This window comes from Pithys albifrons, chromosome 5, assembly GCF_047495875.1.
Source record: "Pithys albifrons albifrons isolate INPA30051 chromosome 5, PitAlb_v1, whole genome shotgun sequence".
NCBI classification, from domain to species: Eukaryota; Metazoa; Chordata; class Aves; order Passeriformes; family Thamnophilidae; genus Pithys; species Pithys albifrons.
In genome coordinates, this window is record NC_092462.1 from 1,437,379 (window position 1) to 1,465,149 (window position 27,771).

The window sequence follows — 27,771 nt, forward strand, 5'->3', positions numbered from 1 at the left end:
GGGTTTTTCTGGCACTCACTATAGGGGTGTAGGGAACAGGAATTAGTTGGTGTATTGACTACCTGTGTAAGTCTGGGAAAGGAGTTATTTGGTCTGGTTAATGTAATAATCTTGACTACCTGTGTAAAGTATGGAAAAGGAATTATTTGTTCTAGTTAATTTAATAGTATTGACTACCTGTGTAAAGTGGAAAAGGAATTATTTGTTCTAGTTAATTTAATAGTATTGACTCCCTGTGTAAAGTGGAAAAGGAATTATTTGGTCTAGTTAATTTAATAGTATTTGCTAGCTGTGTAAGTATGGGAGAGGATCTATTTGGTCTGGTTAATTTAATATTTGCTAACTGTGTAAAGGATTATAAACTTGTTTGCACAGTGTAATTAAGTAGTCAGCTTAAAGCTGTGTAAGCAGTGCAAGTAAAGAGCTTGGCTCTGTTTTATTGTGATGGAAAGGTTATCTCTGAGAGTAACTCAGCACAAACTTTTTGCTTTAATTGAGGCTCCCCTTTTGGTGAGTGTTACTCAGACAATGATTTCTGGCGGTGTGTGGTGAAACAGCTCCCTGGGAACAGCAGGCAGCGGGAGGAGGAGCCCCACACGCGGGGAATGCGCTGGGAAGCGGTTCCCGCAGGGAGCGGCAGTTCCCGGCGCTGCCCGCAGAGGGCGCTGTGCGCGGCGCGCGCCTACCGCGAGCTTTGTCCCTTGGCGGCGCCCGTCGCGGGGGGGCGGGCCAAGATGGCGGCGCCCTGACGGCGCTCACGTGTGCCGGCGGGGCCGCGGCGGCGCAGCCATGTCGGGCCGGCAGGGCAACAAACTGCCCAGCAACCTGCCCCAGCTGCAGAACCTCATCAAGAGGGACCCCACCTCCTACACCGAGGAGGTGCGGACCGCGGGGACGCGTGTGGGGAGGCTGGGGGTGCTGCGGGGGGGAGGGAGGACAGGGCAGGTATTGCTGACCCGCCGCCCTTCCCTGTGCGCAGTTCGTGCAGCAGCACCACCACTACCAGTCCCATGTGGAGATCTTCACCTTCCAGCCGGACAAGCCCAGTAAGGACCTGGCCGAGCTGGTGATGTTCTTGGCGCAGGTGAGCCCCCGGTCCCCAGGCCTCTGGTGCCGCCTTGGCCCGTGCCGTTGCTGTGCCCCAGCCCGGCCTTGGCCCGTGCCGTTGCTGTGCCCCAGCCCGGCCTTGGCCCGTGCCGTTGCTGTGCCCCAGCCCGGCCTTGGCCCGTGCCGTTGCTGTGCCCCAGCCCGGCCTTGGCCCGTGCCGTTGCTGTGCCCCAGCCCGGCCTTGGCCCGTGCCGTTGCTGTGCCCCAGCCCGGCCTTGGCCCGTGCCGTTGCTGTGCCCCAGCCCGGCCTTGGCCCGTGCCGTTGCTGTGCCCCAGCCCGGCCTTGGCCCGTGCCGTTGCTGTGCCCCAGCCCGGCCTTGGCCCGTGCCGTTGCTGTGCCCCAGCCCGGCCTTGGCCCGTGCCGTTGCTGTGCCCCAGCCCGGCCTTGGCCCGTGCCGTTGCTGTGCCCCAGCCCGGCCTTGGCCCGTGCCGTTGCTGTGCCCCAGCCCGGCCTTGGCCCGTGCCGTTGCTGTGCCCCAGCCCGGCCTTGGCCCGTGCCGTTGCTGTGCCCCAGCCCGGCCTTGGCCCGTGCCGTTGCTGTGCCCCAGCCCGGCCTTGGCCCGTGCCGTTGCTGTGCCCCAGCCCGGCCTTGGCCCGTGCCGTTGCTGTGCCCCAGCCCGGCCTTGGCCCGTGCCGTTGCTGTGCCCCAGCCCGGCCTTGGCCCGTGCCGTTGCTGTGCCCCAGCCCGGCTCTGGCGCCGCCTTGGCCCGTGCCGTTGCTGTGCCCCAGCCCGGCGCTGGCGCCACCTTAGCCCGTGCCGTTGCTGTGCCTTAGCCCGTGCCGTTGCTGTGCCTTTAGCCCGTGCCGTTGCTGTGCCCCAGCCTGGTGCTGGCGCCACCTTAGCCCGTGCCATTGCTGTGCCTTAGCCCGTGCCGTTGCTGTGCCACAAACACGCCTCCTGTCGCGGGTGGGTCACAGCCCTGTCCCCCCGCAGGTGGCCCACTGCTACCCCGAGCACATGGCCAGCTTCCCGCAGCAGCTGAAGGAGCTGCTCTCCCGCCACCACACGGTGCTGGACCCCGACCTGCGCATGGTGAGACATGTCCTGCCTGGGGACACCCCTCCTTTCCTGAGCCTGCCTTAAGGGAGGCTGTTCCAGCACCTGGAGAGGACTGTGCTAGTTTGGCTTCTCTTCCAGACCTTCTGCAAGGCTCTGATCTTGCTGAGGAACAAGAATCTCATCAACCCCACGAGCTTGCTGGAGCTGTTCTTCCAGCTGCTGCGGTGCCACGACAAGCTGCTGCGCAAGGTGAGCTCTGCCCCCTCCTGGGGCTGCACCAGCCTGCCAGAAACAGGGCCAGAGCAAGGGGCTGCTCTCTGGGGGGATAAACTGAGTTGGAACTGTGCTGCTCAGTGTGGCACTTAAATCACAGAATCATAGAATCGATTGGGTTGGAAAAGACCTCCAAGATCATCAAACCCAGCCCTTGGTCCAACTCCAGTCCCTTTACCAGATCATGGCACTCAGTGCCACGGCCAAGCTCAGCTGAAAAACCTCCAGGGATGGGGAATCCACCCCCTCTCTGGGCAGCCCATTCCAATCCCTGAGCACTCTCTCTGCGGAGAATTTTTTTCTGCTCTCCAACTTCAATTTCCCCTGGCAGAGCTTGAGCCCATCGTGCCCCCTTGTCCTATTGCTGAGTGCCTGGGAGAAGAGACCAACCCCCACCTGGCCAGAACTTCCCTTCAGGGAGTTCCAGACAGTGCTGAGGTCACCTCTGAGCCTCCTCTTCTCCAGGCTGAACACCCCCAGCTCCCTCAGCCTCTCCCCACAGGGCTTGTGCTCCAGTCCCTTCACCAGCCTCGTTGCTCTTCTCAGTTGGGTTCGAAGAGACCTCTGAGATCATCAACCCTTGATCCAACCCCACTGTGATCACCAGCCCAGGGCACAGAGTGCCCTGGGCTGGTGATCACAGTGGGGTTGGATCAAGACATGGTGGATTCTCCGTCCCTGGAGGTGTTTCAGAGGACACTCAGAGCCACATCCAGTCCCTTCTCCAGCCTCGTTGCTCTTCTCTGGCCCCGCTCCAGCCCCTCAATCTCTTTCCTCAACTGAGGGGCCCAGAACTGAACACAACACTCAAGGTGTGGCCTCCCCAAGGCAGAGTCCAGGGGAAGGGTCACTGCCCTGGGCCTGCTGGCCACGCTAGTTTGGATCCAGGACAGGATCCCCTTGGCCTTCTTGGCCACCTGGGCACACTGGTGGCTCCTGTTGAGCTTCCTGTCCCTCAGTCCCCCCAGGTCCCTCTGCCTGGCTGCTCTCCAGCCACTCTGTGCCCAGCCTGGAGCACTGGAGGGGGTTGGGGTGGCCAAAGGGCAGGACCTGCACTTGGCCTTGTTGAACTCCATCCCATTGGAATCAGCCCATCTCTCCAGTCCATCCAGATCCCTCTGCAGAGCCCTCCTGCCTTCCAGCAGGTCGACACTCCCTCCCAACTTGGTGTCATCAGCAAATTTGCTGATGATGGACTCAATCCCCTCACCTAAATCATCAATAAAGATGTTAAGTCAGCACTGCTTGTGCTGGGGATAGTCTGGCTTTGCTGTACTCTAAATTAAACACACTGGGGAAAGGTGTGAGCAGAGCTTATGTGAGACTGGAACTTTGCTTGTAGCTGCAGCTTCAAGTTATTCTTTTCTCAGTGGTGGTGAGCTGGGTCTCATTTTGGCCCTGGGGGTCTGTGAGGGCACAGTCTCTGCTCTCTGCATGACCTGTGCTCTTCTCTCCCCTCTTCTCTTGCAGACCTTGTACACTCACATCGTGACAGACATCAAGAATGTCAATGCTAAGCACAAAAACAACAAAGTGAACACAGTAAGTGTTGGGGCCTTGACTTGGATTTGATCTCCTGCTGGTGTGAAGACCTCTAATAAATGTTTCCAACTCTGTTTTTTTTGTTTAGACCTTGCAGAACTTCATGTACACGATGCTGAGAGACAGCAATCCCACTGCTGCCAAGATCTCTCTGGATGTGATGATAGAGCTTTACAGAAGGAATATCTGGTGGGTCTGGCAGGCTTGTGGTGGTTCCAGGGTTTGGTGTGTGGCACACAGGCATCTCTTTGTGCCATGCAGCCCAAACCAGTGCAGGGGTAGGGACTTGAACAGGCTCAGTCCCTGTGGCACAGTGGGGCTCTATCCTGTGCTAAGGAGTTTAGCTGAGGAGAAATATGGTCTTGTGTGAAATGAGTTAATGTAAATATGTGATAAGAATTAGTTTTTTGAGAGCCATGTGCAATTGCAACACTATAAATAAAATGTGTTGTTTCTTTGATTCCAGGAATGATGCCAAAACAGTCAATGTCATCACAACTGCTTGCTTTTCCAAAGTGACCAAGGTGAGAGCAGAAAATACTTCATGAAACTGGATGTCACCTCACCTACTTCTTTTTCCTGTGGATGGACCCAAGATTTTATTGCAAGCAAACTTCCCTGACTTTTGTCTTGCTTGTTAAGTTTTCAAATCAGGGCTGATGGGAGGAGGCAGAGTGGGGTCCTTCAGTACAGAGGAGCAGAACTGGCAGCTTATCTGGCACGGGGAGAGTGGGTGCACTTTACACTGCTGTTCACAAGAGGCTTCAAATATCACCTCTGAAATACCACTGTAAGGTTTTAGTTAAATATGAGGAGAGGAGCTGTCCTGCCTGGGGCCTGAGTGAGTGTTGGCCTTCTGGGTTGACTCAGGAGGCTGTGAAACTTCTGTTATGGCTGGGGACAAGTTTCTCAGCTGTTCTGCTCAGTAAGAGGCAACCAGCTTGGAATTTGCTGCAGGTGTTGTGGAAGCCCAGATGCTCTTTCATTGAGTGCCTCTGACTGATGAGGGGCAGCTCCAATTGCTGGGGTCTGTAAAACACCTGTGTCTTTCAGGCTGTCAATCATTTGGGGTTTTACCATGTCCAAGCCTATAAAACAACTGGATGAGTGTTTGCCCAGTGTAAGATGTGGCTGTAGGGAGGGTGTGAGCACTCCTGTCAGCTTGTCCTGTCCCACATACATTCACTTTGCTTTTCAGGTGTTAGTTGCTGCTTTGAAGTTCTTTCTTGGGAAAGATGAAGATGAGAAACAAGACAGTGACTCAGAGTCTGAGGTGGGTGTTGTGTTCAAATCTTGAGCTCTCTGTTCTTCAGACACTTGATAGTGTCCTGGCTCTCCCCGTGTCCCCTGCCGGCTCTCCCCGTGTCCCCTGCCGGCTCTCCCCGTGTCCCCTGCCGCCTCTCCCCGTGTCCCCTGCCGCCTCTCCCCGTGTCCCCTGCCGGCTCTCCCCGTGTCCCCTGCCGGCTCTCCCGTTGTTTTTGTGCTTCACACCAAGTGCAGTGTCTGACAGCTGGCCCTGAGTGGCAGGGGGCTTTTGCTGTCTGATAAAATACATTCCAAGAACTCCTGTGGTTTTCTCTTGGAATCCTGTTGTCTCGCTGTGGTGACATTTGGCAAGGGAGGCAGTGCTTGAACACGGTGTGGTTGCTCTGCCTGCCCTGTGCAGCCTGGCCTCAGCTGGGCCTGCTTCCCTCCCTGCCAGGACGATGCCCCTACAGCCAGGGATCTCATGGTGCGCTACGCCACCAACAAGAAAACCACCAAGCGCAAGAAGAAGCTGGAGAAAGCCATGAAGGTCCTCAAGGTGAGCACAGGGGTGTCCTTTAAGTGCAGGAGCTTTGTTGTCCCTGCTGCTTTAGCTAAGGTGGCAGAATGCTCTGTATGGTTGGAAAGAGGGAGAGGTGCTCAAATCCAGGTGTCTGCTGAACAGACAACAACCTTAGAACTGAAGCACATTATTCAAGGAAAGAGAAAAATGGGTTTTTTACTCTTTTTTTTCCCATGCAGAAACAGAAAAAGAAGAGCAAGCCAGAGGTGTTCAACTTCTCTGCTATTCACTTGATTCATGACCCCCAGGGTGAGCATGCACTGTGTTTGATGGCAAGTTAACCTCAGATAATGCAGCTTGGGCACAGCTCTGCCAGGAGAATGGAAGGCACAAGTAGGTGCAGATGTAACACTTGAAGTGTTTTATCTTAGGGTTTCGCTGCACTTGGAGAGTGAGAGGAGTCCTGCTGTGCCTGTTTTATTAGACATGTAGGTAGGGGGCAAGGCAGGAGGAGTATGGCATCACCTGCTTTGGGTTGCTGCAGACCAGAGCGTGGCTCTGCTTCTCTTGCACGTGTGAATGCTGGTTTTGGTGAGCAGTGATTTATTTACTAAATGTTTTTGGCTTACCCCTTCTGAAATAGATTTCTGTTGTTACTGATACTGGTCTAACAGCATGTGACCTGGTCTCAGTCTGATACAGTGAACCTCTGGGGTCTTAATTTTTCAGATCAACCTGAGAAGTATCTAAAAATGTAGCTTTAAATGCTGACTCTCCATATGAATTTGGGGAATGTCTTCTAGTTTTCCTCTGCTGAACTGTGCCCAGCTTCATGCCTTGTAGGCATGTGAGGAGAAAAATAGACCACAGGGAGAAGTGCTGTAGCCACCTTGATTTCTGGGGAAGGGCACTGGGTCTTGAGCCAAATGTAACTGCCTTTTTTACTTTAATCCCAGCTGAGTTCTGTGTTGAGCTTTTTTGTACTACTTCAGATCTGTTATTGCTCTTTCTAGACTTTGCTGAGAAACTGCTGAAGCAGCTGGAGAACTGCAAGGAGCGATTTGAAGTGAAGATGATGCTCATGGACCTGATATCCAGGCTGGTTGGAATACATGAGGTGTGTCCTTGGCTTTGTACAAGGGTCTGCTGGGGAGCCTTCCTGGCTTGAAGGAGGCATGTTCTGGCCTTGTGCCTTAGGAAAATAAGGTTTAATTCTTCTGTGTATCAAAAAGTGTGGAGGGATGGTCAGGTAGTTGCCAGTAGGTCTGACAGATGGCACAGGGTGGTGACTTGTGTGGCACTGAGCAGTGTGTTAGTCTGGAATTGCTGAGCTGTCCCTAAAGAATAGGCAAGGACTTTTCCTTATCCCAGACCTTCCTGGGAAGCTGCTCCTGCTGACCAGTGTCAGTTGGATGGAAACTGGCAGCTCCTGCACTTGCAGGGGTTTGTGCTGAGTGCCCAGTGATAAAGTACTTGCAGTGTAGTGAGTGAGGAGTGGCTCAGTCCCAGCTGGGGGTTTCAGAGGATAAAAGGATCTGAGTGCAAAGCAGTGGGTGCAGGGAGGCTGAGCTGTGTTTGCTCATACAAGTCACTTCCTTAGCTCCACAAATACCAAACTAACGTGATGCCATAAAGGCTGAGGCATGTGGAGAGCATGCTGCAGAATGAGATGGTGGTGTGATGTATCAGCTTATGAATGTGATCTCAATACACAGATAAGAAGCTAATGTTACAACTCCTTTTGCAGCTTTTCCTTTTCAATTTCTACCCCTTTGTTCAGAGGTTCCTCCAGCCCCATCAGAGAGGTAAGGACTGTGTTCCTTGGTGTGATGGATACTGAGGAGTGCAAAAGCTGGTCCATGAGTTGTGCAGCCACTGGATGGGAGTGGTGCTGTGAGTGGACAGGTGGCAGTGGAGTGGTGGGAAGCAGGAGGAGTGCTGAGTGTGCAAGAGAAAGTACAAGCCCCTGACTGGCAGCAGTGCTTTGGCCTCGTGCTGTGCAAGCTGCCTGCACTCAGGGCTCTGTTCTGAGCATGTGAGAAACTCCAGCAGTGGAATGAAATGAATCTGAGCCCTAATCCTGACCAGCTGAGCCAAGTGTGACTGCCTCTTGCTGCCTCAGTTTAATGGCGTTTGACTCCAGTTGTGGAGCTTTGCCTTTTGCCTTGGGTGGCTCCTGAGGGCCTGCACTGCTGTGGGTGGAGGCTGGGGTTGTTCATAAGGCTTGGTGGGAGAGGAGAAAGAGTTGTCCCAGATAACTTCAGACTGGAATTGTTTTGGGACTGACTGAGAAGCTTGTTGAGTTTTGGGCCATGTGTTTACTGGCTGGAGGAAGCTGCAGTGATACATCTTGGCATCTTCTTCCCACTTGTCTTCCAGAGGTGACCAGGATTCTTCTGTTTGCTGCACAGGCTTCTCATCAGCTGGTACCACCTGAGGTCAGTATTCACCTGTCTTTGAAGCTGAATGGGCAGCATGGGAATGGAACTGTGGGTGTGTTTATGGGGAGGGGGAAAGGCAGTCTGGGCAGACTTTGGAAAAGCTTACGGGGACTTGAGCATCTTTGGCAAGTTCCAAGGTATTGTTTGATATAAAGGGAGGGAAAAACATTCTTGTGTTTAATTCTACAAGAGAACTCATTTTCAGAAAGTAACTGTGGACTGCAGTGACATATCCTGACCTGCTTTTCTGTGAGAAAGGATCTGTCTGTTAATAATACCAGTTTTTATTCTATGTGCTTTGTCTTTTCAGATTATCCAGTCAGTGTTGATGACCATTGCCAACAACTTTGTCACTGATAAGAATTCAGGGGAGGTCATGACTGTAGGGTGGGTACAAAATTGTACAAAAATGTTGAACTGAAGGTGGGAAAATATTATTTTTAAACCACTTGCAGCTTGTTCCAGTCACTTGCACTATGCTTTCAAGAGCCCACTTGAGTAAAAACAAGCCAGGACAGTATCTTAGCTCAGGCTTTCTATATCTTTGTGCAAGTGCTCTGTAATAGCTTTCTACTACACCATGTTTGTGTAAATCCAGTAGAGGGTTCCTTGAGTTTCAGGTAATTAATCTGTTAGTGAGATTTTGTCCTAACTGGTGTTTAAAATAATTCCTTCTCCATCCTTTTAGAATCAATGCCATAAAAGAGATCACTGCAAGATGTCCCTTGGCCATGACTGAAGATCTGCTCCAAGACCTTGTTCAGTACAAGACTCATAAAAATAAAAGTAAATGTTACATGGATATGGATTTCAAGGGCTTTTCCCCTGTTTTGTGTGCTCCTGGGTTAGAGCCTTTGTAATAGTGTCTTTATGGGGTTTTATGGGCTAAGAACAGTGTCTGGGTTACACTGTTACTTGGAGTGTGTATCCATGGGAGGGAAAAGTCAAGGGTAGTTATGGCAGGGGAAACAACTGATAAAAATAAAAAAAGGAACTGGATTGTGAAGAATAAGCTCCAAGGAAGTGCTGTATCCTGCAGCAGAGAAATCAGGGGGAGCCCTGACTTCAGAGAAGGGGGATGAGCTGAGTGGGCTTTGTTGCTGGGAATGCAGGTTATTAGTACTGTTTCCTGACTCTTGTTTTCTGGGTAGATGTGATGATGTCTGCAAGAACTCTGATCCACCTGTTCCGTTCCCTGAACCCTGAGATGCTGCAGAAGAAGTTCAGGGTAAATATTTGATGTGCATGGCACTGAGTGAACTTCTGTGCTCTAAAGTAACTGGTCTGAGTGGCCTGTGGAGAAGGAGGTGGAGTCCAGCCTGTGTTCTCCACACCTTTGCACATGGTGTGCTATTCTGTATTTCCTTAGATCAAATTCATTTAACTCAGATTATGCTCCAGAAGCTCAACATTTTCCTGGAGTTTTTTCATTTTCTGTAATCCAACATCTCATTTCATCAGGAAAAGTTTATCTCTTTCCACCCACACCCTGTGGTTCCTCCAGATGTTTTCATTGATTTGTGGGCATTAAAACAGCATTTCTTATCTCTTGTCACCATGCAGGGTAAGCCTACTGAGGCCTCAGTGGAAGCCAGGATTCATGAGTATGGAGAGCTGGATGCCAAGGACTACATTCCAGGAGCAGAAGTACTGGAGGTTGAGGAACAAAAGGAAAAGGAAGGAGCCCAGGAGCAAGGTTGGCCTTTTTTCTTTAACAGTGAAGTTTTGGGCATCACTGTCACTGGTGTTTTCTGTGGACATAACACTTAGTGCACTTTACTTGCTATGTAGCTTGCACTTGTCTGTATCTTTGAGGTGCAGTTGGTTACTGTGTTCCTGGATAGGATGGACACTGAGGGATGGAAAAGCAGAGACTCATTGCACAGCTTTGGAATATCTTCTTGCTAAGCAAGCTGAGAACTGTCAGACACAGAAACAGCACTTGGAAAGTAATATTTGGCTTAAATTCACTTTTTGTGCAAATGTTTTGCACAGCCTGGGATTTCTGCCTGAATCAGGGAAAAGAGATGGGGCAGTCTGGTTTAGGTGGAGGAAGGAGGCACCACCATTCCTGAGGAGTGTAACAAGGGTTGCCATCTGTGCTGCTTCAGAGACTGCCCAAATAAATGCACTTGCTTTTCAGGAGCTTCTCTTTGAGATGAGAGTTAAGCGTGGCAGGGACAGCCCTGGGCCAAACGCAGCTGGGAGTGGGTGATGAAAGGACATGGGAGGAAGTGATCAAAGCATCGATTATTTCCAGTTCAGGTAGTTAAGGTGAGTGTGTGTTAACGGCTCTGTGCTTCTCCCCTGAGCAGATGGCTGGGAAAGTGCTAGTCTGAGTGAGGAGGACAATGAAGATGGAGAGTGGATTGATGTGCATCACTCCTCAGATGAGGAGCAGCAACAAGTGGTGAGTTCCAAGTCTCTCCTGTCCCAAATATTCATTAGTCTTGTTGCTTGTCGACAAGGTTCTCATGGTCTCTGCTCATTAAATTAACTAATTATACAGGGCTTTAGCATAAGCTGCCCAGAAGAAATGAGCCTGCAGTCCTGTTCAGCAGCTGTGCTGAGGTCACACCTTGGGGTGAGGAGGGAGTTCTGCCTCAGGGCTAAGCTCTTTTGGAGCTGTGGTACTTAGGAGTATTTGTACTTAGCCCCAAGCAGGGTATGTGCGCACTCTAATCCAAACCAGAGGTTGGGTATAAGACCAAGAAGAATCCTAAGGCTGGTTGTAGCATTTCCCAGCAGCACTGCCCGTGTATCAGCATTTGGGAGGGTAAGGGTCACACACGGTGGCACAGCAGTGGTTTGCCAAGCTGAGGGTGATTGTTGTGTGCCTGTTTGTTGTGCCAAGGCAGAGAAGGTGCAGAGCATGCCCGTGGAGGAGCGCAGAGCCAAGGCTGCAGCCGTCAGCACCAGCAGGCTGCTCACTCAGGAGGACTTCCAGAAAATACGTCTGGCCCAGCTTGCCAAAGAAATCAACTCTGCACCTGGCAAAGCTGCCAAGAGGAAGTACATTGAAATAGATGATGAAGAGGAGGAGGGCAGGTAGGACATGGAGTACTGAGTGCTTTCTCTCCCCTGTCCTCTGGTGGTACAGCTCTTCCTTGCAGCAGGGTACAGGGCTCTGCTGTTGGTCTGTGCTCACTGGAGACAGGCAGCAAACGGCCATGGCCTAGAATGGATCCTGGCCCAGGGTTTTGTTTATACCTGGGAGAAAAGATGGGAGGGGCTTAAGGAAGGTCTGAGCCTGGTGGGTTTGTTCAGGCCAAGAGGGGTTTTGGAGCAGTAGTTGCATGTTTATGTCAACAGAGTTTGTGCAACTTAGTGGATAAAGCAGGACTTGAAAAAGAGTAGAGGGATGTCCCAATCATGAGGATTAACCTGAAAGAGAACAAGGAGTCTTTCTGCCTGAATTTACAGTAAGACAGTGGTGTAAGAGGTGGGTTAGAGAGCATGGGTGAAGAGGGCATCTTGATTTCCTTGCCAGATGAAGTGTGTGTGTGGTGGGTGACCTTCTGCTGGGTTTTTGTGTGCAGGGGGGAGTTGCTTTCGCTCAGAGATATTGAACATCTGCATAAGAAGCCCAAGTCAGACAAGGAGACCAGACTGGCAACTGCAATGGTGAGCAATTGGCATGTTGAATGTCCTTGTGCAGGTTTGGGGTTGTGTTTGCCTTCTGCAGAAGGAGGAGGTGTTGGGGTTGCATCTCTAAGATGGGTGCCCAGCTGCCACCTGGGTTTGGAGAAAGGATTTGTTTATTTTTTTGCTGTTGCTTTTTGGTTGTAACAAAAAGCCTCTTGCTGGTCAGAGGTGATGAAAGTATAAACACTCAATTTTCACTTTGACTTTATGAAATAGAGTGAAGAGAGGAAGATCCATGTATGGGCAGTCATCCTAAATCCAGATTCATTATTACTGCCATAGAACCTGTTACCATCAGGCAGCTGGTGTTGACTGTGGGGAAGGAAAATGACCCTGTTGCTCTATTCTAGGCTGGAAAAACAGACAGAAAAGAATTTGTGAAAAAGAAAACAAGAATTAATCCATTTGCCAGCTCTTCCAACAAAGAAAAGCAAAAGAACAAGAACTTCATGATGATGAGGTACAGCCACAGCGTGAGGACCAAGAACAAGCGTTCCTTCAGGGAGAAGCAGGTGAGGATGGGTGTTGGACATGGGTGGGGTCCTGTGAGCTCAGACCTGAAGTGCAGGTGTAGTGCTGCCTACCTTGTGTCCTCAGGTGCTGCTGGTAACTTGGATGGTGTAACTGCTGGAAAGCCTGTGGGCTTGGCTCCCTCTGTCAGGGCAGGAGCCACACTGGAGGTGGTAGTGAATGTTTTTGGACAGGCTCCTCTCATGGGCTTTGAGGTGTCAGATCTGTTGTAGAGGCAAGTGTAGGTTAGGAAGATTTTGCCTTTCTTTGTGTGAATTAAAGGTTGTTCTATTTGAATCCTGACTAATCCTGTGATAAGAGGAATGTTTCTCTGATAAGTGTTTTTGCAGGGCAAGCATTAGTGTTCCTTCACTCTCTGTAGTTTCTTGGACCTTCATCCTGTTACATTTATGTTATGTACTCCTGTCCTGGCCTTGAGGTCATCTAATAGCTTGTCACAAAGAACATTTAGAGCTGTTCTGTAGGGACACTTACTGCTCCTCGAGGCTAATGAGAAAAACCCCAATCAGTTGAGCAGCAGCTGGAGAGCAGTGCTGCTCTCAGTGGTGAGGCCTGGCCAGCCCAGGGCTTTACAAGGTGCTACTGAACTGAACTCAGCCACATGTGTGCCAAGAAACCTGTAGAATAATGCAGTTATGCAGTGGTCTTGTGTGATGGTCCTTTTTGGTTTCTCCTTGTTAGTTTGCCTTGTTAGAGTCCTTTCAGAGGCTTCTTTTGCAACCCCCTCTTGGAGCTGTTTCCAGCATTTTATCATTTGGGTCCTGTGTGCTGATTTGTGGTTTGTTGGCTTGGGAATGGCAGGCCTGGAGCTGTTCACAGACTCGGTGTACTGAGAATGCCTTGAGTGTTTCTGATCAACAGGAAGATGTGGGCTGGTACTCTGTAGTAGTTTGATGTGCTGTCATTCTGCCTCCCCCACATCAGGCTATGTTAACCCAGCTCTCAAAACACACAGAACAGGCTGCAAATAAACAATCCAGGCACTTCAGGAAGCTGCTGCTTTGCAGTGGGTTTTACACTTGGTTCACTTAGAGAAAACCCCCTTGAATGTTTTGTTCTTACTCCTGACTACATGTAATGGCTAAACAGTGAAAGATCCCTTTATTCACGCTTTGTGCACCAAAGTTATGCTAAAGTATCAGTTCTGTCACAGAATCCCAGACTATTCTGAGTTGGAAGGACCCACAAGGACCATCGAGTCCAGCTCTTCAGTCAGTGGCCCACACAGGGGTTGAACCCATGACCTTGGCATTAATTAACCATGTTTTGCAAGTAACTTTTATGACTGAGTGAAGGACCATGGTTGTGTGGTACTGCTTTCTGCAGCCCTTTCAGGTGGCAAAATAAAATGGCCTGTTGTCCACAGCTCTGCCTTAAGGATCCTTAACCAGCTAAAACAGGTCTGAAAGGCACAATGTCTCTCTAAGTCACATGGCACTTGTAACAATTCCTCCTTCCCCTTAAGGTTTTGGAATGGGCCTTCACAAAGTAACATTTTGACTTACCTCTTATTGGACTGAAACTTTGTCTTGATCTCCTCTGATTAAAGTGAGTCAGTGGAAGAACTGTGTTATTCTCATCTTTCATTGTATAGGATTTGGTCCTGCTCAAGTCTTTAATTGTACTGTGGAGCTTAGTTAATTAACAAGTTTGTGCCATTGTATTTGATAACATTTGCCACTGCTGCTCCCAGATGGAGCTTCTGATCCCTTAGTGTTTTTCTCAGAGGTTTAAAGATATGAAAAAGGTTGTTAATGTGATTGTGGTGTTCTCTCAGTTGTTATTCTCCTTACCTGATTATTCCCCTCTTGTCTCATGTTCAGTTGGCTCTTCGAGATGCACTTCTGAAAAAGAGGAAAAAGCTGCTGAAATAAGTGCTGAATGGAACTTAATCCACCTTGAAGAAATAGCTCTGGAAATGCTTGTTTCCATCCACATCACCCTGAGGGGAAAGAGACTGATGCCTTATGGATTTCTCTGATCAGTTCAGGGTTGCAAATGGAACTCTTGCAAGCTGATGGATGCTGCATCTGTAGCACAGACAGAGGCCTTAATCTTGGAGGGGTTTAATTGGTTTTTAAAGTATTCTAGGGAAGAAGGCAATTATCTTTTTATTTAATGTAATGTACTTAGGGTGGGGTTTGTATGTGTAAGTATTAAAATACACCATGTTCCTGTTTAAAATATTTGACTTGAGGCAATTAATGAATAAGTAATGAGCAGGAATATTCTGGTCAGTCTGTCAAATGTGGAAGTAGTGCCTGTGCCTGTCTGGGATGTGACTGTACAGACTTCAGTAAGCTGTTTAAGCAGCTGTCTTGGACCTGTTTCATATGACCAGGTTCTTGTGTAATGCAGGTAAGCTCAAACCAAGACCTGGGGGAAGAACAGTTCCATTGCACTTTGAGGAAAAGAAGAAAAAAATTAGTATGTGGGAGATGGTTTTCATGTTGATATTTAAATACAAGGGTAGCACCATATGCTGGAGAAAAAAGGGATGTTTTCCTGTGTTGGTGGGACTGGCTGGTGTCTCTTGGCACACGTGTGTGGGAATGTGGATCTCTGGGTTCTTTGTCTAAGGTTTAATTTGCACTTCACCCTTGACCTCTGCTGGGACCGTTAATGGGGTTTGGGCCTTCCCCAGCCACCTGTTTTAATGGAGTTGATAAATTATAAGTGACTTGAGGGATTTATTTGTACATTCCTTGTCAAAATGTGTTTGAAATGGATTTGCTTATGAGGCAGGAGTAGGTGCCACATGCACAATATAATGGAAAAGTGTTTGGTGGGGTGCTTTTTTCCTTTCTTTTTTGCAAGCTGGGTTAATCTTTGATGTGGGAATTCACTCAGCTATTTTTCATGTTGAATATATATTTGTAGTTAATTTAATTCCTACTTATATTGATTGTGTGTTGTTACTTTTGTCACAATCTGGCTAGAGCCAAAAGGCTTATGTGGTTTCAGGAGCTGGGAGAGAACCAAGTGCAAGTCTCTTGCAAGCAGCTTGCAATGTTGTGCTCCAGTTGTTTGTTCCTGCTGAGGGAATGGCAGAAATGGGTACTTGGCAAGGATGGCAGTGAGTGAGCTGGGCAGGTCCAGGATTTGGAGCTGGAGAGCTGAGGGGATGCAGAGGGTCTGTAGTAGTGTTGGGCAAGGCCTGAAGAGACAAGGTAAGGGGAGGAGTGGGGACCTACAGTGTTGGTTTGGATAAAATGCACTTTGGGGGGTGAGAATGTGTGTGTGGAGGGTGTTTCTGCTGCCCAACTGAGCACTTGCCTTTTATGTGCATGTGTCCAAAAACTAAGGATTAAGGCTGGAAGAGAGAGATTCTTTTTGCACTGAGAGCTTTGCTTTAAGTATTGAGTATCCTTTTTCCTTTCCCCTCTCGTTTACAGCCTGGCTGAGATATTGGGAGCCCTGCCCATCTCCCCTTTCCCCTCTCGTTTACAGCCTGGTTGGGATATTGGGAGCCCTGCCCATCTCCCCTTTCCTTTGCCCTCTCCTTTACAGCCTGGTTGGGATATTGGGAGCCCTGCCCATCTCCCCTTTCCTTTGCCCTCTCCTTTACAGCCTGGTTGGGATATTGGGAGCCCTGCCCATCTCCCCTTTCCTTTGCCCTCTCCTTTACAGCCTGGTTGGGATATTGAGAGCCATGCCCATCTCCCCTTTCCCCTCTCGTTTACAGCCTGGCTGGATGTTGGGAGCCCTGCCCATCTCCCCTTTCCTTTGCCCTCTCCTTTACAGCCTGGTTGGGATATTGGGAGCCCTGCCCAGTGACTGCCCAGCGTGTGGCCGTTCCCTCTGCCCTCCGAGTGACCAGCACAGCGCTGCGCTGCCTTTATAGCCGCAGTGCCACGCACGTGTTCGCAGGCAGCCTATCGCATTGTGTCCCCGCCAGCGGCGTGCGGGGCTGGCGCTGCGGGGCCGCCCCGGGGCGGGGGCTGCGGGGAGGGCAGGGCGAGGCAGGGCAGGCAGCGATGGGCTGCGGGCCGTGCGCGCTGCTGGCGCTGCTGTGCGGGGCGGCAGTGGCGGCGGCGCTGGCCCCGCTGCGCTGCAATGTGAGCCTGGACAGCCCCGCCGAGCAGCGCTGGCTGCCCGTGCTGCGCCGCTTCGACCCCTCCTTCCTGCGCGCAGCTGTGGCCACGGTCATCGGGTGGGTGAGAGCGGGGTGGGAGCGGGCACGGGCATGAGGGAGAGCTGGGGAGAGCGGGGTGGGAGCGGGCACGGTCATGGGTGGGCGCTGGGCAGTGCGGGGTGGGAGCGGGCACGGTCATGGGTGGGCGCTGGGCAGCGCGGGGTGGGAGTGGGCACGGTCATGGGTGGGCGGGCGCTGGGCAATGCGGGGTGGGAGCGGGCACGGTCATGGGTGGGCGCTGGGCAGCGCGGGGTGGGAGCGGGCACGGTCATGGGTGTGTGAGCGCTGGGCAGCGCGGGGTGGGAGCGGGCACGGTCATGGGTGTGTGAGCGCTGGGCAGCGCGGGGTGGGAGCGGGCACGGTCATGGGTGTGTGAGCGCTGGGCAGCGCGGGGTGGGAGCGGGCACGGTCATGGGTGGGCGCTGGGCAGCGCGGGGTGGGAGTGCAGGGCTCGCTGCAAGGCTGACCCCGTGCATGTCTTGCAGGGAGAGGGTCCCCAAATGGGTGCACCAGGTGATCCGGCCCATCGCGGCCGAGCTGCAGCAGTTCATGCCGCAGCCCTTCGCGGACGAGATCGCGGGGCTGTGCCAAGAGCTGGGCATCAGTCTGGGAGATGGAATCCTGCTCAACTTCGCCTACGAGTCCACGGCGTGAGTGTGCGGGACTTACTCTGGGGTGCGGGAGGGGCGGAACTGGAGGAGGCACAGCAAGGCAGGTCACTTGTGCTGTTCGTTCCTGCACCGTGTCGTATCTCCAGCTGGCAAGTTTGATTCTCAGTAGGCGTTTTGGATCCTGAATGGAAGGAGAAAGGTTTCTATTGCTTACTGAAAGTAACATTTGGCTGTCATGTTCTTGTGTACATACACCTGTGCAAAGTGTATAAAAACAAAAAAGAATTTCTGATAGTAAGGTAGGTCCCCTGTTCAAAGTAGTTGGGGATCGTTTATCTTTAAAGGTCATGTCTTTTGTCATGTATGATCACCTAAAAGGCAGCTGGAACAATTAGTTGCCATCTCCTTATTTTAACTGTTGGTCTGAGATGCAAATTGTGACCAAACCACACTTTGGATGAGTGTTCACAATGACTGCATAATGTCACTGTATGATTTGCATAATGGAAAATGGCTAAAATATTTATGACAGCAATCCAAACCTCGGCAGAAAAAATGGGTTTGTTCTGTTCTTTTGCCCTAGAAGCCTGTACAGAGGAGTAATGAACACTGGGGTTTGGCTTTGAGGGTGCTAAAAGTACTTCTCCCTACAGGTTGTATGGAAATTTAGGCTGTATAGCAACTTGTTTGCATTTTGGTTGTTTTCTTTGTGTGACATTGACACGTGAAGAAAAGTATCACACATTTCTTTGATGCTTTTTTTAGTACACAGTAATATTAGACATGATGCTCATTTAAATGCTGGCTCTGTCAGTGTTTCACAGAGGATGCTGATCACAGTTGGCCCTGGTAAGATCTGAGCAACTTTCTGAGCTTGGACTCTCAAAAAAACCACTTTGACTCAGAAACAACCCAATTGAGTGATGAGTTTTTTACCTTTATGTTTTGTGACACTGAGAAGAAACTTATAATTCTACAGGAAATAAGTTTTTAATTCCTTGGTAATGGGATATAGTCCCCAAAAAAGCCTGTTTCTATGAAACTGAACCTGTTACACAAGGAGTTTGAGCACACTTCCTGCTCTTGAGGTTAGTCTGTCACTGAAATGGCTGATACTTGAATAATTCTTTGCACCACTTTCAGTTTCACTGGAGAAACTCAGTTTGGACTTCACTAGTTGTGACTACAAATATCAAGTGTCCAAACTGAAATGAAATGATCTACCCAACTTAAGTGCAGAAAGTGGGACACCTTGGGGAAGTTTAGATGCCACCTTTTTGTGGTGGTTTAGGAAAGAAGTGAAATAATGGCACTTATCCTGGGTGGAAGGGCTGCTCTGTGATTTCTGACCTCGTGTGGACTGTAGTGTGCCATTGGACTTTGTGAGCAGACTCCTGTTTATATGGAGACGTTAATAAAACACTTGGCAGAACTCAGTTCCTCCTGAGAGGTTGAGCTGTTTCAATTACAGCACTGTAAGCACCATGCTAATTGTCCCTTCAGTGACTCTTTGTCCTGGTGTGTTTGCAGGTTCTGCACCAGCATTGTTGCTCAGGATGACAAAGGGAACATTTACCACGGTCGGAACCTGGATTATGATTTTGTTGATATACTGAGCAAGATAACAATTGATGTGCAGTTCATCAAGGGTGGCCAGGTATGGTCTGGGATTGGTGTGGTCTTCTGCAACAGGGGGCAGTCCCAGAGCTGCTGAGATGGGAGATTTCATGTGGTAATGTGGCTCTTATCCCAAGAGGGGGCATTTACTGTAGGAATGTAGTTCCTTCCCGAGAAGACTGGATTGTTCAAGCAGCACAGTCACTCTCCAGGAGGGAGGGATCAATGCTGGTTTTCTTTGCTGTCTGGACATCCATTTTATGGTGATGGATTGGAAAAAATGGAACAGCATAATAAAGTATCTCAAGGTCACTGTTTTCTTTCAACATGTCCTTAAAAATAATGTTAAGGTAGTCAGAAAAGTACTACAAAAAACGAGATCAGTTATAGCAGGGACCAGTTCCAAGGTTTACTTTTTACACCTTTCTAGTTTTTGTGACTAATGTGTGTGGGGTTGGGTCAAGATTTCAAAAAATGAACTAGTTGCTAGTACTGTCTCTGTGTAAATTTGTTAATGTTCACTAGTCTGTTTTGCAGATGGGAGTCTTGCTGTTTTCCTGCTTGGCAGCTTTGCTAATCTGGACAAAACTCTTGTAGCAGCTGGTGTAAAATACAGTAAATTTGGGCCTTAGTCTTTTTATAATCCACTTAGCAAGTTTTACTGTAACTTAAGGCACAGCATGTTATAGTAACTTAGGTACAGAAGTCACAGAAAGAACAGGGACTGCTCCCAGATGTCCCCAGTATGTTAGGCAGTGTTCTGGAATGCTGAAATGCTCCTGTTTCCTGCTTCCAGGTGGCATACCAAGGCACCACATTTCTGGGCTATGTGGGTTTATGGACTGGGCAAAGTCCACACAAATTCACCGTCTCCGGGGATGAACGAGGTAAATGCAATGCCTTGCACACCGACATTCTGTGCACTGTTGGTGCTGGTTGTTGCCTGCCCTGGCCCTTCTGCCCCAGAGGGAAGAGTGAGGCTGAGGTTGCCAGGAGGGATCTGAATGTGAATGACTTGCATTGCCCTCAGGCACAGGCTGCCAGTTTTCGGCTGCTGTGTGGGAGGAGGCGTTTGTTTGTCAGCTCAGTGTCATCTGAGCTGCAAGTGCCAAAGGACAGGAGAAGCCTCAGGCAGAGCTGGGGGGGACTAACTGTGGGCTGCTCAAGGGTCACAGCTGGAGGTGGCAGAGCAGGGGCTGACAGAGCAAGATGCAGTTTGGACAGGAAAGAATCAGCTGCTTTCCTGGTCCTGTGAGCCTTCTGTGTTCCGTTGTTGTCTGTCCTCATAAGGCAGCTGGGAGGAGAAGTGTCAGACGGATGTAGGGGAAAGGCAGCAAGGCTTGAGGGAATGCAGAGGCACTGCAGGATCAGTAGTAGAGGGAAGTTCAGACATGTCACTGCTAAGAACTAAACTTGTAGCAGCGGGGAAGGCAAAATAAAGGTCACTGTCTCTTCCATTAGTACTTCAGCTTCACTAATATCAACAGTTATGTCCGACCGAAAGCTTGGGATTGTCTCTTCCATCCCATTCCTGTCTTAAGTTGTTGTTTCAAGGTGACATTTTGTTCTTCATTGGCTGACTGTTAAAATTGGCAACAATGTAGTCTCAGAGGCAAAGTGGAAAATATTTATTTTTCCCTTGTGATGGTGGTAAATACTGTGGCTTTTTAATCTCTTAACTGGACAATCCATTCTTGAAATTCTTAGGTGATATGCAAACAATATTCACTGCATGTTATACGTGTGCATTATCTCTGAGGAGGGGTTCTGGTATGGAGCAAATGGACCTCTGGGTTCCTGTTTCCTTTGCTCATGCAGCCTCGTTGGAGTCACTGAATTCCTTCCACAGTTGACACACATAGTGCTTCTGATACAAGTACTTATTTAATCCTTCCAGTACTGGGGTGTCCTGGACTGATACTTCAAGATGCAAACTGCTTTTAGTTCAGCTTAGAAATAGTCTGAAGTATATCAAGCCTCTGACAAGGCCAGATTTAGGACATCTTGTGAACTAAAGACCTGTGTCTGGTCACTCCACACCTGCTGTGCTGCTCTAAATTGGTTGCTGCCACTTGCTGATTTATCTGAACTAAAGGGTCTGGTTTGGGCTTGCTCCAACTGAACTACAAGTTTTGGGAAATGAGCATGTGAACTGTGGGTGAGAAGGGACTTTACTAAATTAGGGTGAAGATGAATCAAATGACAGCATGACTGATTCTGGTGGCTTTCCTGTGGTTTTGGTGTATGAAGATGAACAGACTAATCCTTCTGGTTTTCTGACTTCTCCTAATGTTCTCAATAACACAAATACTATCACTACTCTTTTTTAGCTGCTTCATGATTCCTGTGGAATTATTTCTGTTTCACTAGTTCAGTGACATGAATAATGAGGTGATTATTCAGTCCTTTCATGGCAGGTCTGAGATGCTTTCTGGGAAGCAGGGCTGTTAATCCAGCTGCTGTGGCTGAATGTTGGTGGGCATTAGGTGGTCTATTTATGTTGTGCCCCTTGTTGTCTTTTCTCCCTTAAAAAATTAACACCTTGTGCTGATGGGCAGCTGTCCCGTTTCACTGGACATGTGTAGTAATTCCTTTTTTCTCCCCAGAGGGTGGTAGATGGTGGGAAAATGCCATAGCTGCTTTCCTCAATCGGAATTACCCCGTCAGCTGGCTGGTCCGGGATGTAAGTGCACTGGGTTACTTTCTCATGCTTCAGTTATGTCATTTCTACTTAAACTTGTGGTAGAGTTACATCTTCCAACTTTCAGTTGCACAGAAAACTTACTAGTTTCATAACTAAATGGATTTCATCAGAGAAGTTGTGTTGCCACTGAGCTGACAGGCAATTTCTGTTCTCATTTGGGCAGGAGGTGATGTCTAATCAATGCCAGAAGTCCTGGCAAAGCTGTGCCAAGACTTCCTAGGGACTATTTCTTCCAGTTGAGATCTGTTATGACTAGTTAAGACAGTTGCACTCTTAGATGGTGAATAGCTGTCCCAAGGATTACTTTATACTGTATTCTATATGTTACTATATTAATATATTTTTCAAGTAGCACTTTAGAGTCAGTGACCATTTTCAGACAGGCTGGACATGTTGGTTTTGAAGATGCTCCTGTGCCTGCCCTGACTGTCATCTCCTTTTTGCATCAGACCCTGAGCAGAGCAGAGGACTTCCAGTCAGCTGTGCTCAGACTGGCTGGCATTCCCATCATTGCTGAAGTTTACTATATTGTAGGAGGTGTGTCACCCAAAGAAGGCATGGTCATAACGAGGAACAGGAGAGGGCCAGCAGATCTCTGGCCTCTGGATCCTTTAGGTGGAGCGTAAGTGGGGAAAAACTGCCTTGTTCTGTTCTTGTGTTCCTTCCTCAGTGATAGGTTGGACCAGTGACAACTTGCTTGGGAGATCCAGGCACCTCTTGGTAGTGCTTACACAGGGAAAGCTTGAGACCCTCTGAGAGGAGCCCCAGGCCCTTCTCCTGGAGAGGGAATTGCACCACCTTGTCAGGGTGGGCCAGTCCAAAGGGAAAAGCTTGGAAAAAGTATTTAAGTTGTCAGCCAGATTCCAAAGGAGGCAAGACTTGAGGGCTTTTGCCATCTCTCTGCCAAGCATTGCACCAGTAAATTCAACAACTGGAAACCAGTTGTGACATGATGGGTAGAAGGCTATAGGCTCAAAAATAACCATTCCTATCTATTTTTTAGCATAATATAGGGAGGCAATGGTACAGAACTGCCCTGGGGGGGTCAAGGGCACTAATCCAGCTGGCAGGAAGTGTGAGCTGGGCCACAGCCAGATGAGCTGCTGGCTCCATGTGCTCCAGCTGGAATGCTGCAGCTCCATCGGATACAGACCCATCGCTTTCCCAGCCATCTTTCTGAAGATCTGTTGCTGTAGTCAGTGGTGGTTCTGTCCCTGAAGCCAGCAGCAGTTCAGGGGTCACTTGCCTCTTTTGGGTTCTGTAGCTGATGGTAAAGGCTATTGTATATATCTTAATACAGGGGCCCTTGGGCTTGCAAGAGACACAGGGAAAAATGGCTTTGGAGGGAGGTTTTTCCTTCTGACAACACAAATACTGATGGTGGGTCATAAAGAATCACCTTCTGATCCCCCTTCTGCTGTTTTGTTGCAGGTGGTTTCGTGTGGAGACAAACTATGACCATTGGACCACCCCTCCTCCTTTTGATGACCGCAGGTAAACTGGTGGCAGAGCTCCCTGAACTGGGAGCTGTGGGGAGAGGACACTTGGATTCTGAAAGAGCTTTCAGATCTGGGTGTCTCCTTCTCTGGGTGGGTGTTAGTTAGCTCTGTGAGCAGGCAGCTCACTTCTTTGCTGTAATGCCACCCTGAAGAGAACAGTTCAGGTGAAAAGCAGCAAGCACAGATGGCAGGGCCATGTCTGTGAGCCATGGCTTGGCATCAGTGAGGAACTGCCATGGGCCAAAAACTTCCTCAGAGAGCCAAGTTCAGTAAAAGGTAAGCCATGTGGATTCACACCTATGTGATGGCGTTAGGAGGGGCTCACACAGGCTGTGAGGTGTGCAGAAAAGGATTGGCAGGTTCCCTGCTGGTCTGTGCTCAAGGGAGTGGTAACAGAGAAGCTTCAACGATGTGAGACCAGATCCAGTTGCACAGCTCAGTCATTGTAAGCCAAAGCAGCATTTCCATCTCAGGGCCCTTACTGAGGTTTGTGTTGGTGCTGTGTGGCCTTTGAACAGGAAGGTGTGTTCATGATACTGTGTTGTTTTCCTGCAGAACTGCAGCCATCAAAGCTCTCAATGCTACTGGACAGCAGCACATCAATTTTGATACGCTCTTTAAGGTATTTCTTCTCCATTTTGACTTTCACTTCAGGTTTTGTGAAGTACCTTGTCAGGGATCTAAAAGCTGCTTTTTTGTGGGGCACAGGGTGTACTGCACAGCCATCTCTGGAAAGGTGCAGACAAAGTTTGTTAAATGCTTCTGAATTCCTGTGCAGAGGCATTTTGTAAGTCTGCCAGTCCAGGTGGAAAGTGCAAGAGGTGAATCCCACCATGTTGGCAGTTCCTTATTTCAAGCAAATTTGTTGCATCAGGCAGACAGTGTGAGACATAAGTGGTATCTACCACTTAGCTTTGGAATTGCAGTATGTATTTCAGAGGGCTTTTGAAAAGAATTCTGTAAAATAGCCTGATGTTAAGTCAAGATGTTTTCCAGCTTTAACATTATTGCTTTTATGACTTCATCCTACTGCTGTTTCTAAATAGCCTTTTAATTCCCTTTTTATCTATCGAAATGACAACTCTTCAAACTTTCTGTACAGGTGTTGTCAGTGAAGCCAGTCTTAAACAAGTATTAGATTGAGATGATTTGTGCCTCCTGCCATGCCTCAGGTCACTTCAAAACTTCCTGAGGGTCTCCCTGTGTGTCTGAGTGTCTTGTGGCTCCCTAGCTTAGATTTTGGCTTGTGCTTGTGCCACTGTTTTCCCTTCCACAACACCCTCTGTCGTGGCTCTGCCCCTCCATCCCCAGAGCCACACGTGGCTGGGCTCACTCTGGCAGTGGGAAGTTCCTCTGGAGCAGTGAAACAAATGACTCCTTTGAAGGAGCAGCTGGACTTCCCTCGGAGTTTTGTCCACTTGTACAACTTTGGGTTGGTGTTAACACTGACAGTGGCTCTTTCTGCATGTTCTGATGTAAGTCTGCTTGATGTGTAAAATGGGAAAAAAGTAGATGGGACAGACTTTTGGGTACCACTTAACTGTGTTTTGAAGAGATTTATTTTGTTATCCTGTTCCATATTGTTCCAGAAATTGCACCTTTGCAGCTCATCCTGTTACATTTTATGAGGAGATCAGCATGTTCTCTGGATGGCTCATTCTCACTGGAGCTTGGTTAATACCAAGACCTCCTCTCCTCTGTAAATGTGAGGCAATTGGGAAAGGAGGAAGTTTGTATCTGTCACAGCTGAGGTGAACTGTACCAGTTATTTAACACAGAGATGACATGATGTGGAAATACATGGGGAGACAATACTGGACACTTGTGCCAGAAGGCCTCAGTTGGATCAGCGTTTGTCACTTTTTCTAACCCTAAGCAGAGCACTGGTTTGCACTGAAGCTGCTTTGCCAGCTCCCTGCATGAGTGCCCCAGCCTTAGGGCTGTCCCTGTTGCTGTCCCCCTGCCAGTAACACGGTGTACACCACAGTGATGAGCGCGGCACTGCCAGACCGGTACCAGACGTGGATCAGGACAGAGGCGTGAGGAGGAGCAGATGTGTGAGTACCATGGTGGACCTGCACTTAAAGTGGCCATTTTGGCAGCAGAGTCACTGAGGGACAAAGTGCTGCAGTGGCACTCCAGTGACTTTGAGGCCCTGATCATGTCCTTGGGTTGCTTATTGCCCTTAGGTCAACACCTTCCCCTGTTGTTCTCAAGGTCAGTGAGCACTGACTTGCTCAGTGAAACTCTTGGAGGTTATTTTAGGGGCAGTGCTTGATGTGAGAGGAGGGGGTGGGTGTTGAGACTTCAGGGAGAGGTTCTTCCTGGCAATGTTTCGTCTGGTTTTACTCCAGCACTCCCTTGTCTCCAGGTGGCTGCCAGGAATCCCAGAGGAGGGGCTGGTGCATTAGCACCAAAAAATGGAGCTTCAATGGCAACAGCTGCTCAGCAGTGACAGTGTGAGCAGCACCCACTGAGGGGTTTGCCCTGGCAGAAAGTGTCCAAGTCCTTCAGCTCACAAGGTGCCTCCTGTGGCTGTTTCCATGTACTTGGAAAAAGCATAGAAATTATCCTAACACAGTATCTAAAACTGTTGCATGGCCTTGGCAGGAGCACAAGAAGCTGCATTCTGGTTTAAAGGTTTCTTTCAACTATTAGTATCATAATTGTAGCAGTTTTCTTCAGACCTGATGTTAGCAAGTAATTCCTTTTAGACGTTGTGCAGAGTTTGGGTTTTGGTAACTTTACACAGACTGTGCTCTAATTTTTTATCTCTTTTTCCAGTTCAACAGACTGAGTGAAAAGCTGAAGCTTTGCAAGACCAGCATATGCTTTTAAGCTAATTCGTGGGAGGAGTACAGTGGTTTTGGCTTATTAATTATGTGAACTATTTGGGAACTAGTGATTTGTTAACTCCTTGAAGTGTTGCAGGTGATACTGTCAATGAACTGTAGTGGGAGTTTGAATTTTATTCCAATGGAAATGATGTTCCAGCAGATGTGGGTGGTTAAAAATGGCTTTTTCTGGGTTGGATAAGAGTTGTGTAACTGCAATGTACTTCTGTGCTAACTAATAAATAAATTTTGTACTATGTGGCCTGTAGGCCAGAATATAATGAAATAAAGATGTGCAGCTGATAGCTTGACTTCTGGAGGTGTGTGGGGTTATGTGCATGTCATCATCCTTTGCTCTCACCTCTGAGGGGTTGGTGATAAGATCTGCAGGGGCAGATGGAACAGTATGCAGAGCTGTAGACTGTAGTTACTTCATTTATCAGAAATCAGGAGCTGTTTGAGGACTTGTGATAACACTTTTTTCCTGGGTAGATGAGAGAAGCTTGTGTTGGGTAGCAGTGAAGTTAAAGAAAGGGTGCATATTTTCCTGTGTTCCAATAAAATTGCCTGCACTAGGAAGTTCACAACTTGTTTGTGCTGTGTGGGGCAGTGGGTTTTTGTTTGGGTCTGTGTTGAATTTGGGCCCCTTGTACTCCAGAAATACTGAAGGATTTGGAGAGTCAAGCCCAGAGTGGACAGTTTGAGCTGTGAGGAGGAGTGGCTGGAGCACCATTTATTTCCAGCTCCACATTGTGCTGGTGCAGTGTTGGTGCCCTGGTTATGCAAACTGCTGAGAGCACCTCCTGGAGCTGTGGGCCCTTTATCTCCTTGTGCTGAGTCCCATAACCTACTTACCTGCATCCTCTCCTCCTGACTGGATAAATGTGCTGCAAGCTTTGCCCTGACCCAGTCTGGACATCAGTTGGATGCCAGAAGGATAAATTGGAAGAACAGTTACTGGAGGAGGAAGATGTACCAGTGCTCACTATCAGATTGTGAAATGCTGCTGGTTTGTATCACAGAACAGGCACTGACAGTGGATGGCACCAGGTCTTCCTTAAATAACAGCCACTTACAACAAAAGGATCCTTCCAGGTGTGGCCTCGTGTTGCCTGGTGACCTGCAGCATTAGGCTGATCACCTGCTGGCAGGGGTGTGCCCAGGTGGGCCTGTTTTGTGAAGGTAACTCTGTGTCTTCAAGTGTTCAAACAGCTCTGGATAGCAGAAATCAAAATTACCCATGAGTATTCAGGAAACAAGTTGCTGCTGCTGCTGTTGTGTTTGTGTCCTGGCAGCTGTTTGGGCTTATGAGGATTAAACCAGGAATTTAGGTTATTGCTTCTAAATTATTTTCTTGAAAGCTTTACTTTTTGGCTGATAATAAGCACTCCAATGCACTCACTGCCAAGGAAAAAACTTTCTGCCACCTGGAATGCTTTTTTTTAAATACAAATCAAAAGGATATGTTACTTTGTGGGTTTAGTTTAATGACAAGCTAAAAATATAAATACTAATGAAGTGGTACTTGACACATCTTACTAACGAGATAGCTCAACCTGTGAGTAGCTGAGCTACTTTTGGTAAGAATTGAAATTTGATAACAAATAGCAGAGATGGGATTAGTAGTTGAAATAAAATCCTTGATAAGGCTCAACTGGAAAATGCAGGGCTGATGGGTTTATTTTGGCAGTTCAGGTATTTTGTGGGAACTTCTGCAAAGAAAAGCTGGACCAGCTGATCCTTAAGGTACTTCTCTACCCTGGCATTCTATGGTTTTATACTTTGTGCTTTTTTAAAAATGGGGGCTTGCTAGTAATTAGTTTGAGGCTTCATCTGCTTTGTGTGTTCAGTTTTTAAAGACTAGAAAGTAAAATTAGTTTTTCTGTTTTCTCAAGCCCTGGAATTGTGAAGTGGACTAAGGTGAATCATCTTGTTTTCCCTATTTCCCTTTCTGCACTACAGATCTCCCAGCTCCAAAGCCTCAAATATTTTTCAGCCAACGTGGGGAAGGGGTGAAACCTGTAATTATTTTTTCTCCAGAAGTCTGCACTTAACACAAGGTGA

General features: G+C 48.8%; 2 protein-coding genes across 4 annotated transcripts; both read left to right on the forward strand.

The window, feature by feature from the left end:
- Positions 1 to 725: 725 nt before the first annotated feature.
- SDAD1 (SDA1 domain containing 1) lies at positions 726 to 14,493 on the forward strand. 2 transcript variants are annotated; one of them, XM_071555341.1, is made up of 22 exons: positions 726 to 879; positions 980 to 1,084; positions 2,042 to 2,140; positions 2,246 to 2,356; positions 3,851 to 3,922; positions 4,011 to 4,111; positions 4,389 to 4,446; positions 5,121 to 5,195; positions 5,625 to 5,726; positions 5,930 to 5,999; positions 6,704 to 6,807; positions 7,438 to 7,495; positions 8,070 to 8,128; positions 8,442 to 8,518; positions 8,820 to 8,917; positions 9,283 to 9,359; positions 9,695 to 9,827; positions 10,447 to 10,541; positions 10,986 to 11,179; positions 11,671 to 11,755; positions 12,127 to 12,288; positions 14,131 to 14,493. In XM_071555341.1, the coding sequence occupies exons 1-22, from the start codon at positions 790 to 792 to the stop codon at positions 14,179 to 14,181; spliced, it is 2,076 nt and encodes a 691-aa protein (XP_071411442.1). In that variant the 5' UTR covers positions 726 to 789; the 3' UTR covers positions 14,182 to 14,493. The 2 variants fall into 2 exon arrangements, with proteins under 2 accessions (XP_071411442.1, XP_071411443.1); XM_071555342.1 differs by having other exon boundaries at positions 7,471 to 7,495.
- An 857-nt stretch (positions 14,494 to 15,350) lies between these two features.
- On the forward strand, positions 15,351 to 26,018 carry NAAA (N-acylethanolamine acid amidase). 2 transcript variants are annotated; one of them, XM_071555343.1, is made up of 12 exons: positions 15,417 to 15,477; positions 16,052 to 16,460; positions 16,928 to 17,092; positions 18,584 to 18,710; positions 19,467 to 19,557; positions 21,277 to 21,353; positions 21,824 to 21,996; positions 22,806 to 22,868; positions 23,429 to 23,495; positions 23,976 to 24,004; positions 24,841 to 24,930; positions 25,658 to 26,018. In XM_071555343.1, the coding sequence occupies exons 1-11, from the start codon at positions 15,432 to 15,434 to the stop codon at positions 24,914 to 24,916; spliced, it is 1,323 nt and encodes a 440-aa protein (XP_071411444.1). In that variant the 5' UTR covers positions 15,417 to 15,431; the 3' UTR covers positions 24,917 to 24,930; positions 25,658 to 26,018. The 2 variants fall into 2 exon arrangements, with proteins under 2 accessions (XP_071411445.1, XP_071411444.1); XM_071555344.1 differs by lacking the exons at positions 23,976 to 24,004; positions 25,658 to 26,018 and having other exon boundaries at positions 15,351 to 15,477; positions 24,841 to 24,927.
- The last annotated feature ends 1,753 nt before the right edge of the window (positions 26,019 to 27,771 follow it).

Coding starts and splice junctions, on each gene's coding strand:
- SDAD1 (XM_071555341.1), top strand. CDS start 790: ATGTCGGGCCGGCAGGGCAACAAACTGCCCAGCAACCTGCCCCAGCTG. Junction 1,085..2,041: donor TGGTGATGTTCTTGGCGCAG/GTGAGCCCCCGG, acceptor GTCCCCCCGCAG/GTGGCCCACTGCTACCCCGA. Junction 8,918..9,282: donor CAAGACTCATAAAAATAAAA/GTAAATGTTACA, acceptor TTTTCTGGGTAG/ATGTGATGATGTCTGCAAGA.
- NAAA (XM_071555343.1), top strand. CDS start 15,432: ATGCAGAGGGTCTGTAGTAGTGTTGGGCAAGGCCTGAAGAGACAAG. Junction 16,461..16,927: donor GCTGTGGCCACGGTCATCGG/GTGGGTGAGAGC, acceptor CATGTCTTGCAG/GGAGAGGGTCCCCAAATGGG. Junction 17,093..18,583: donor TTCGCCTACGAGTCCACGGC/GTGAGTGTGCGG, acceptor GTGTGTTTGCAG/GTTCTGCACCAGCATTGTTG.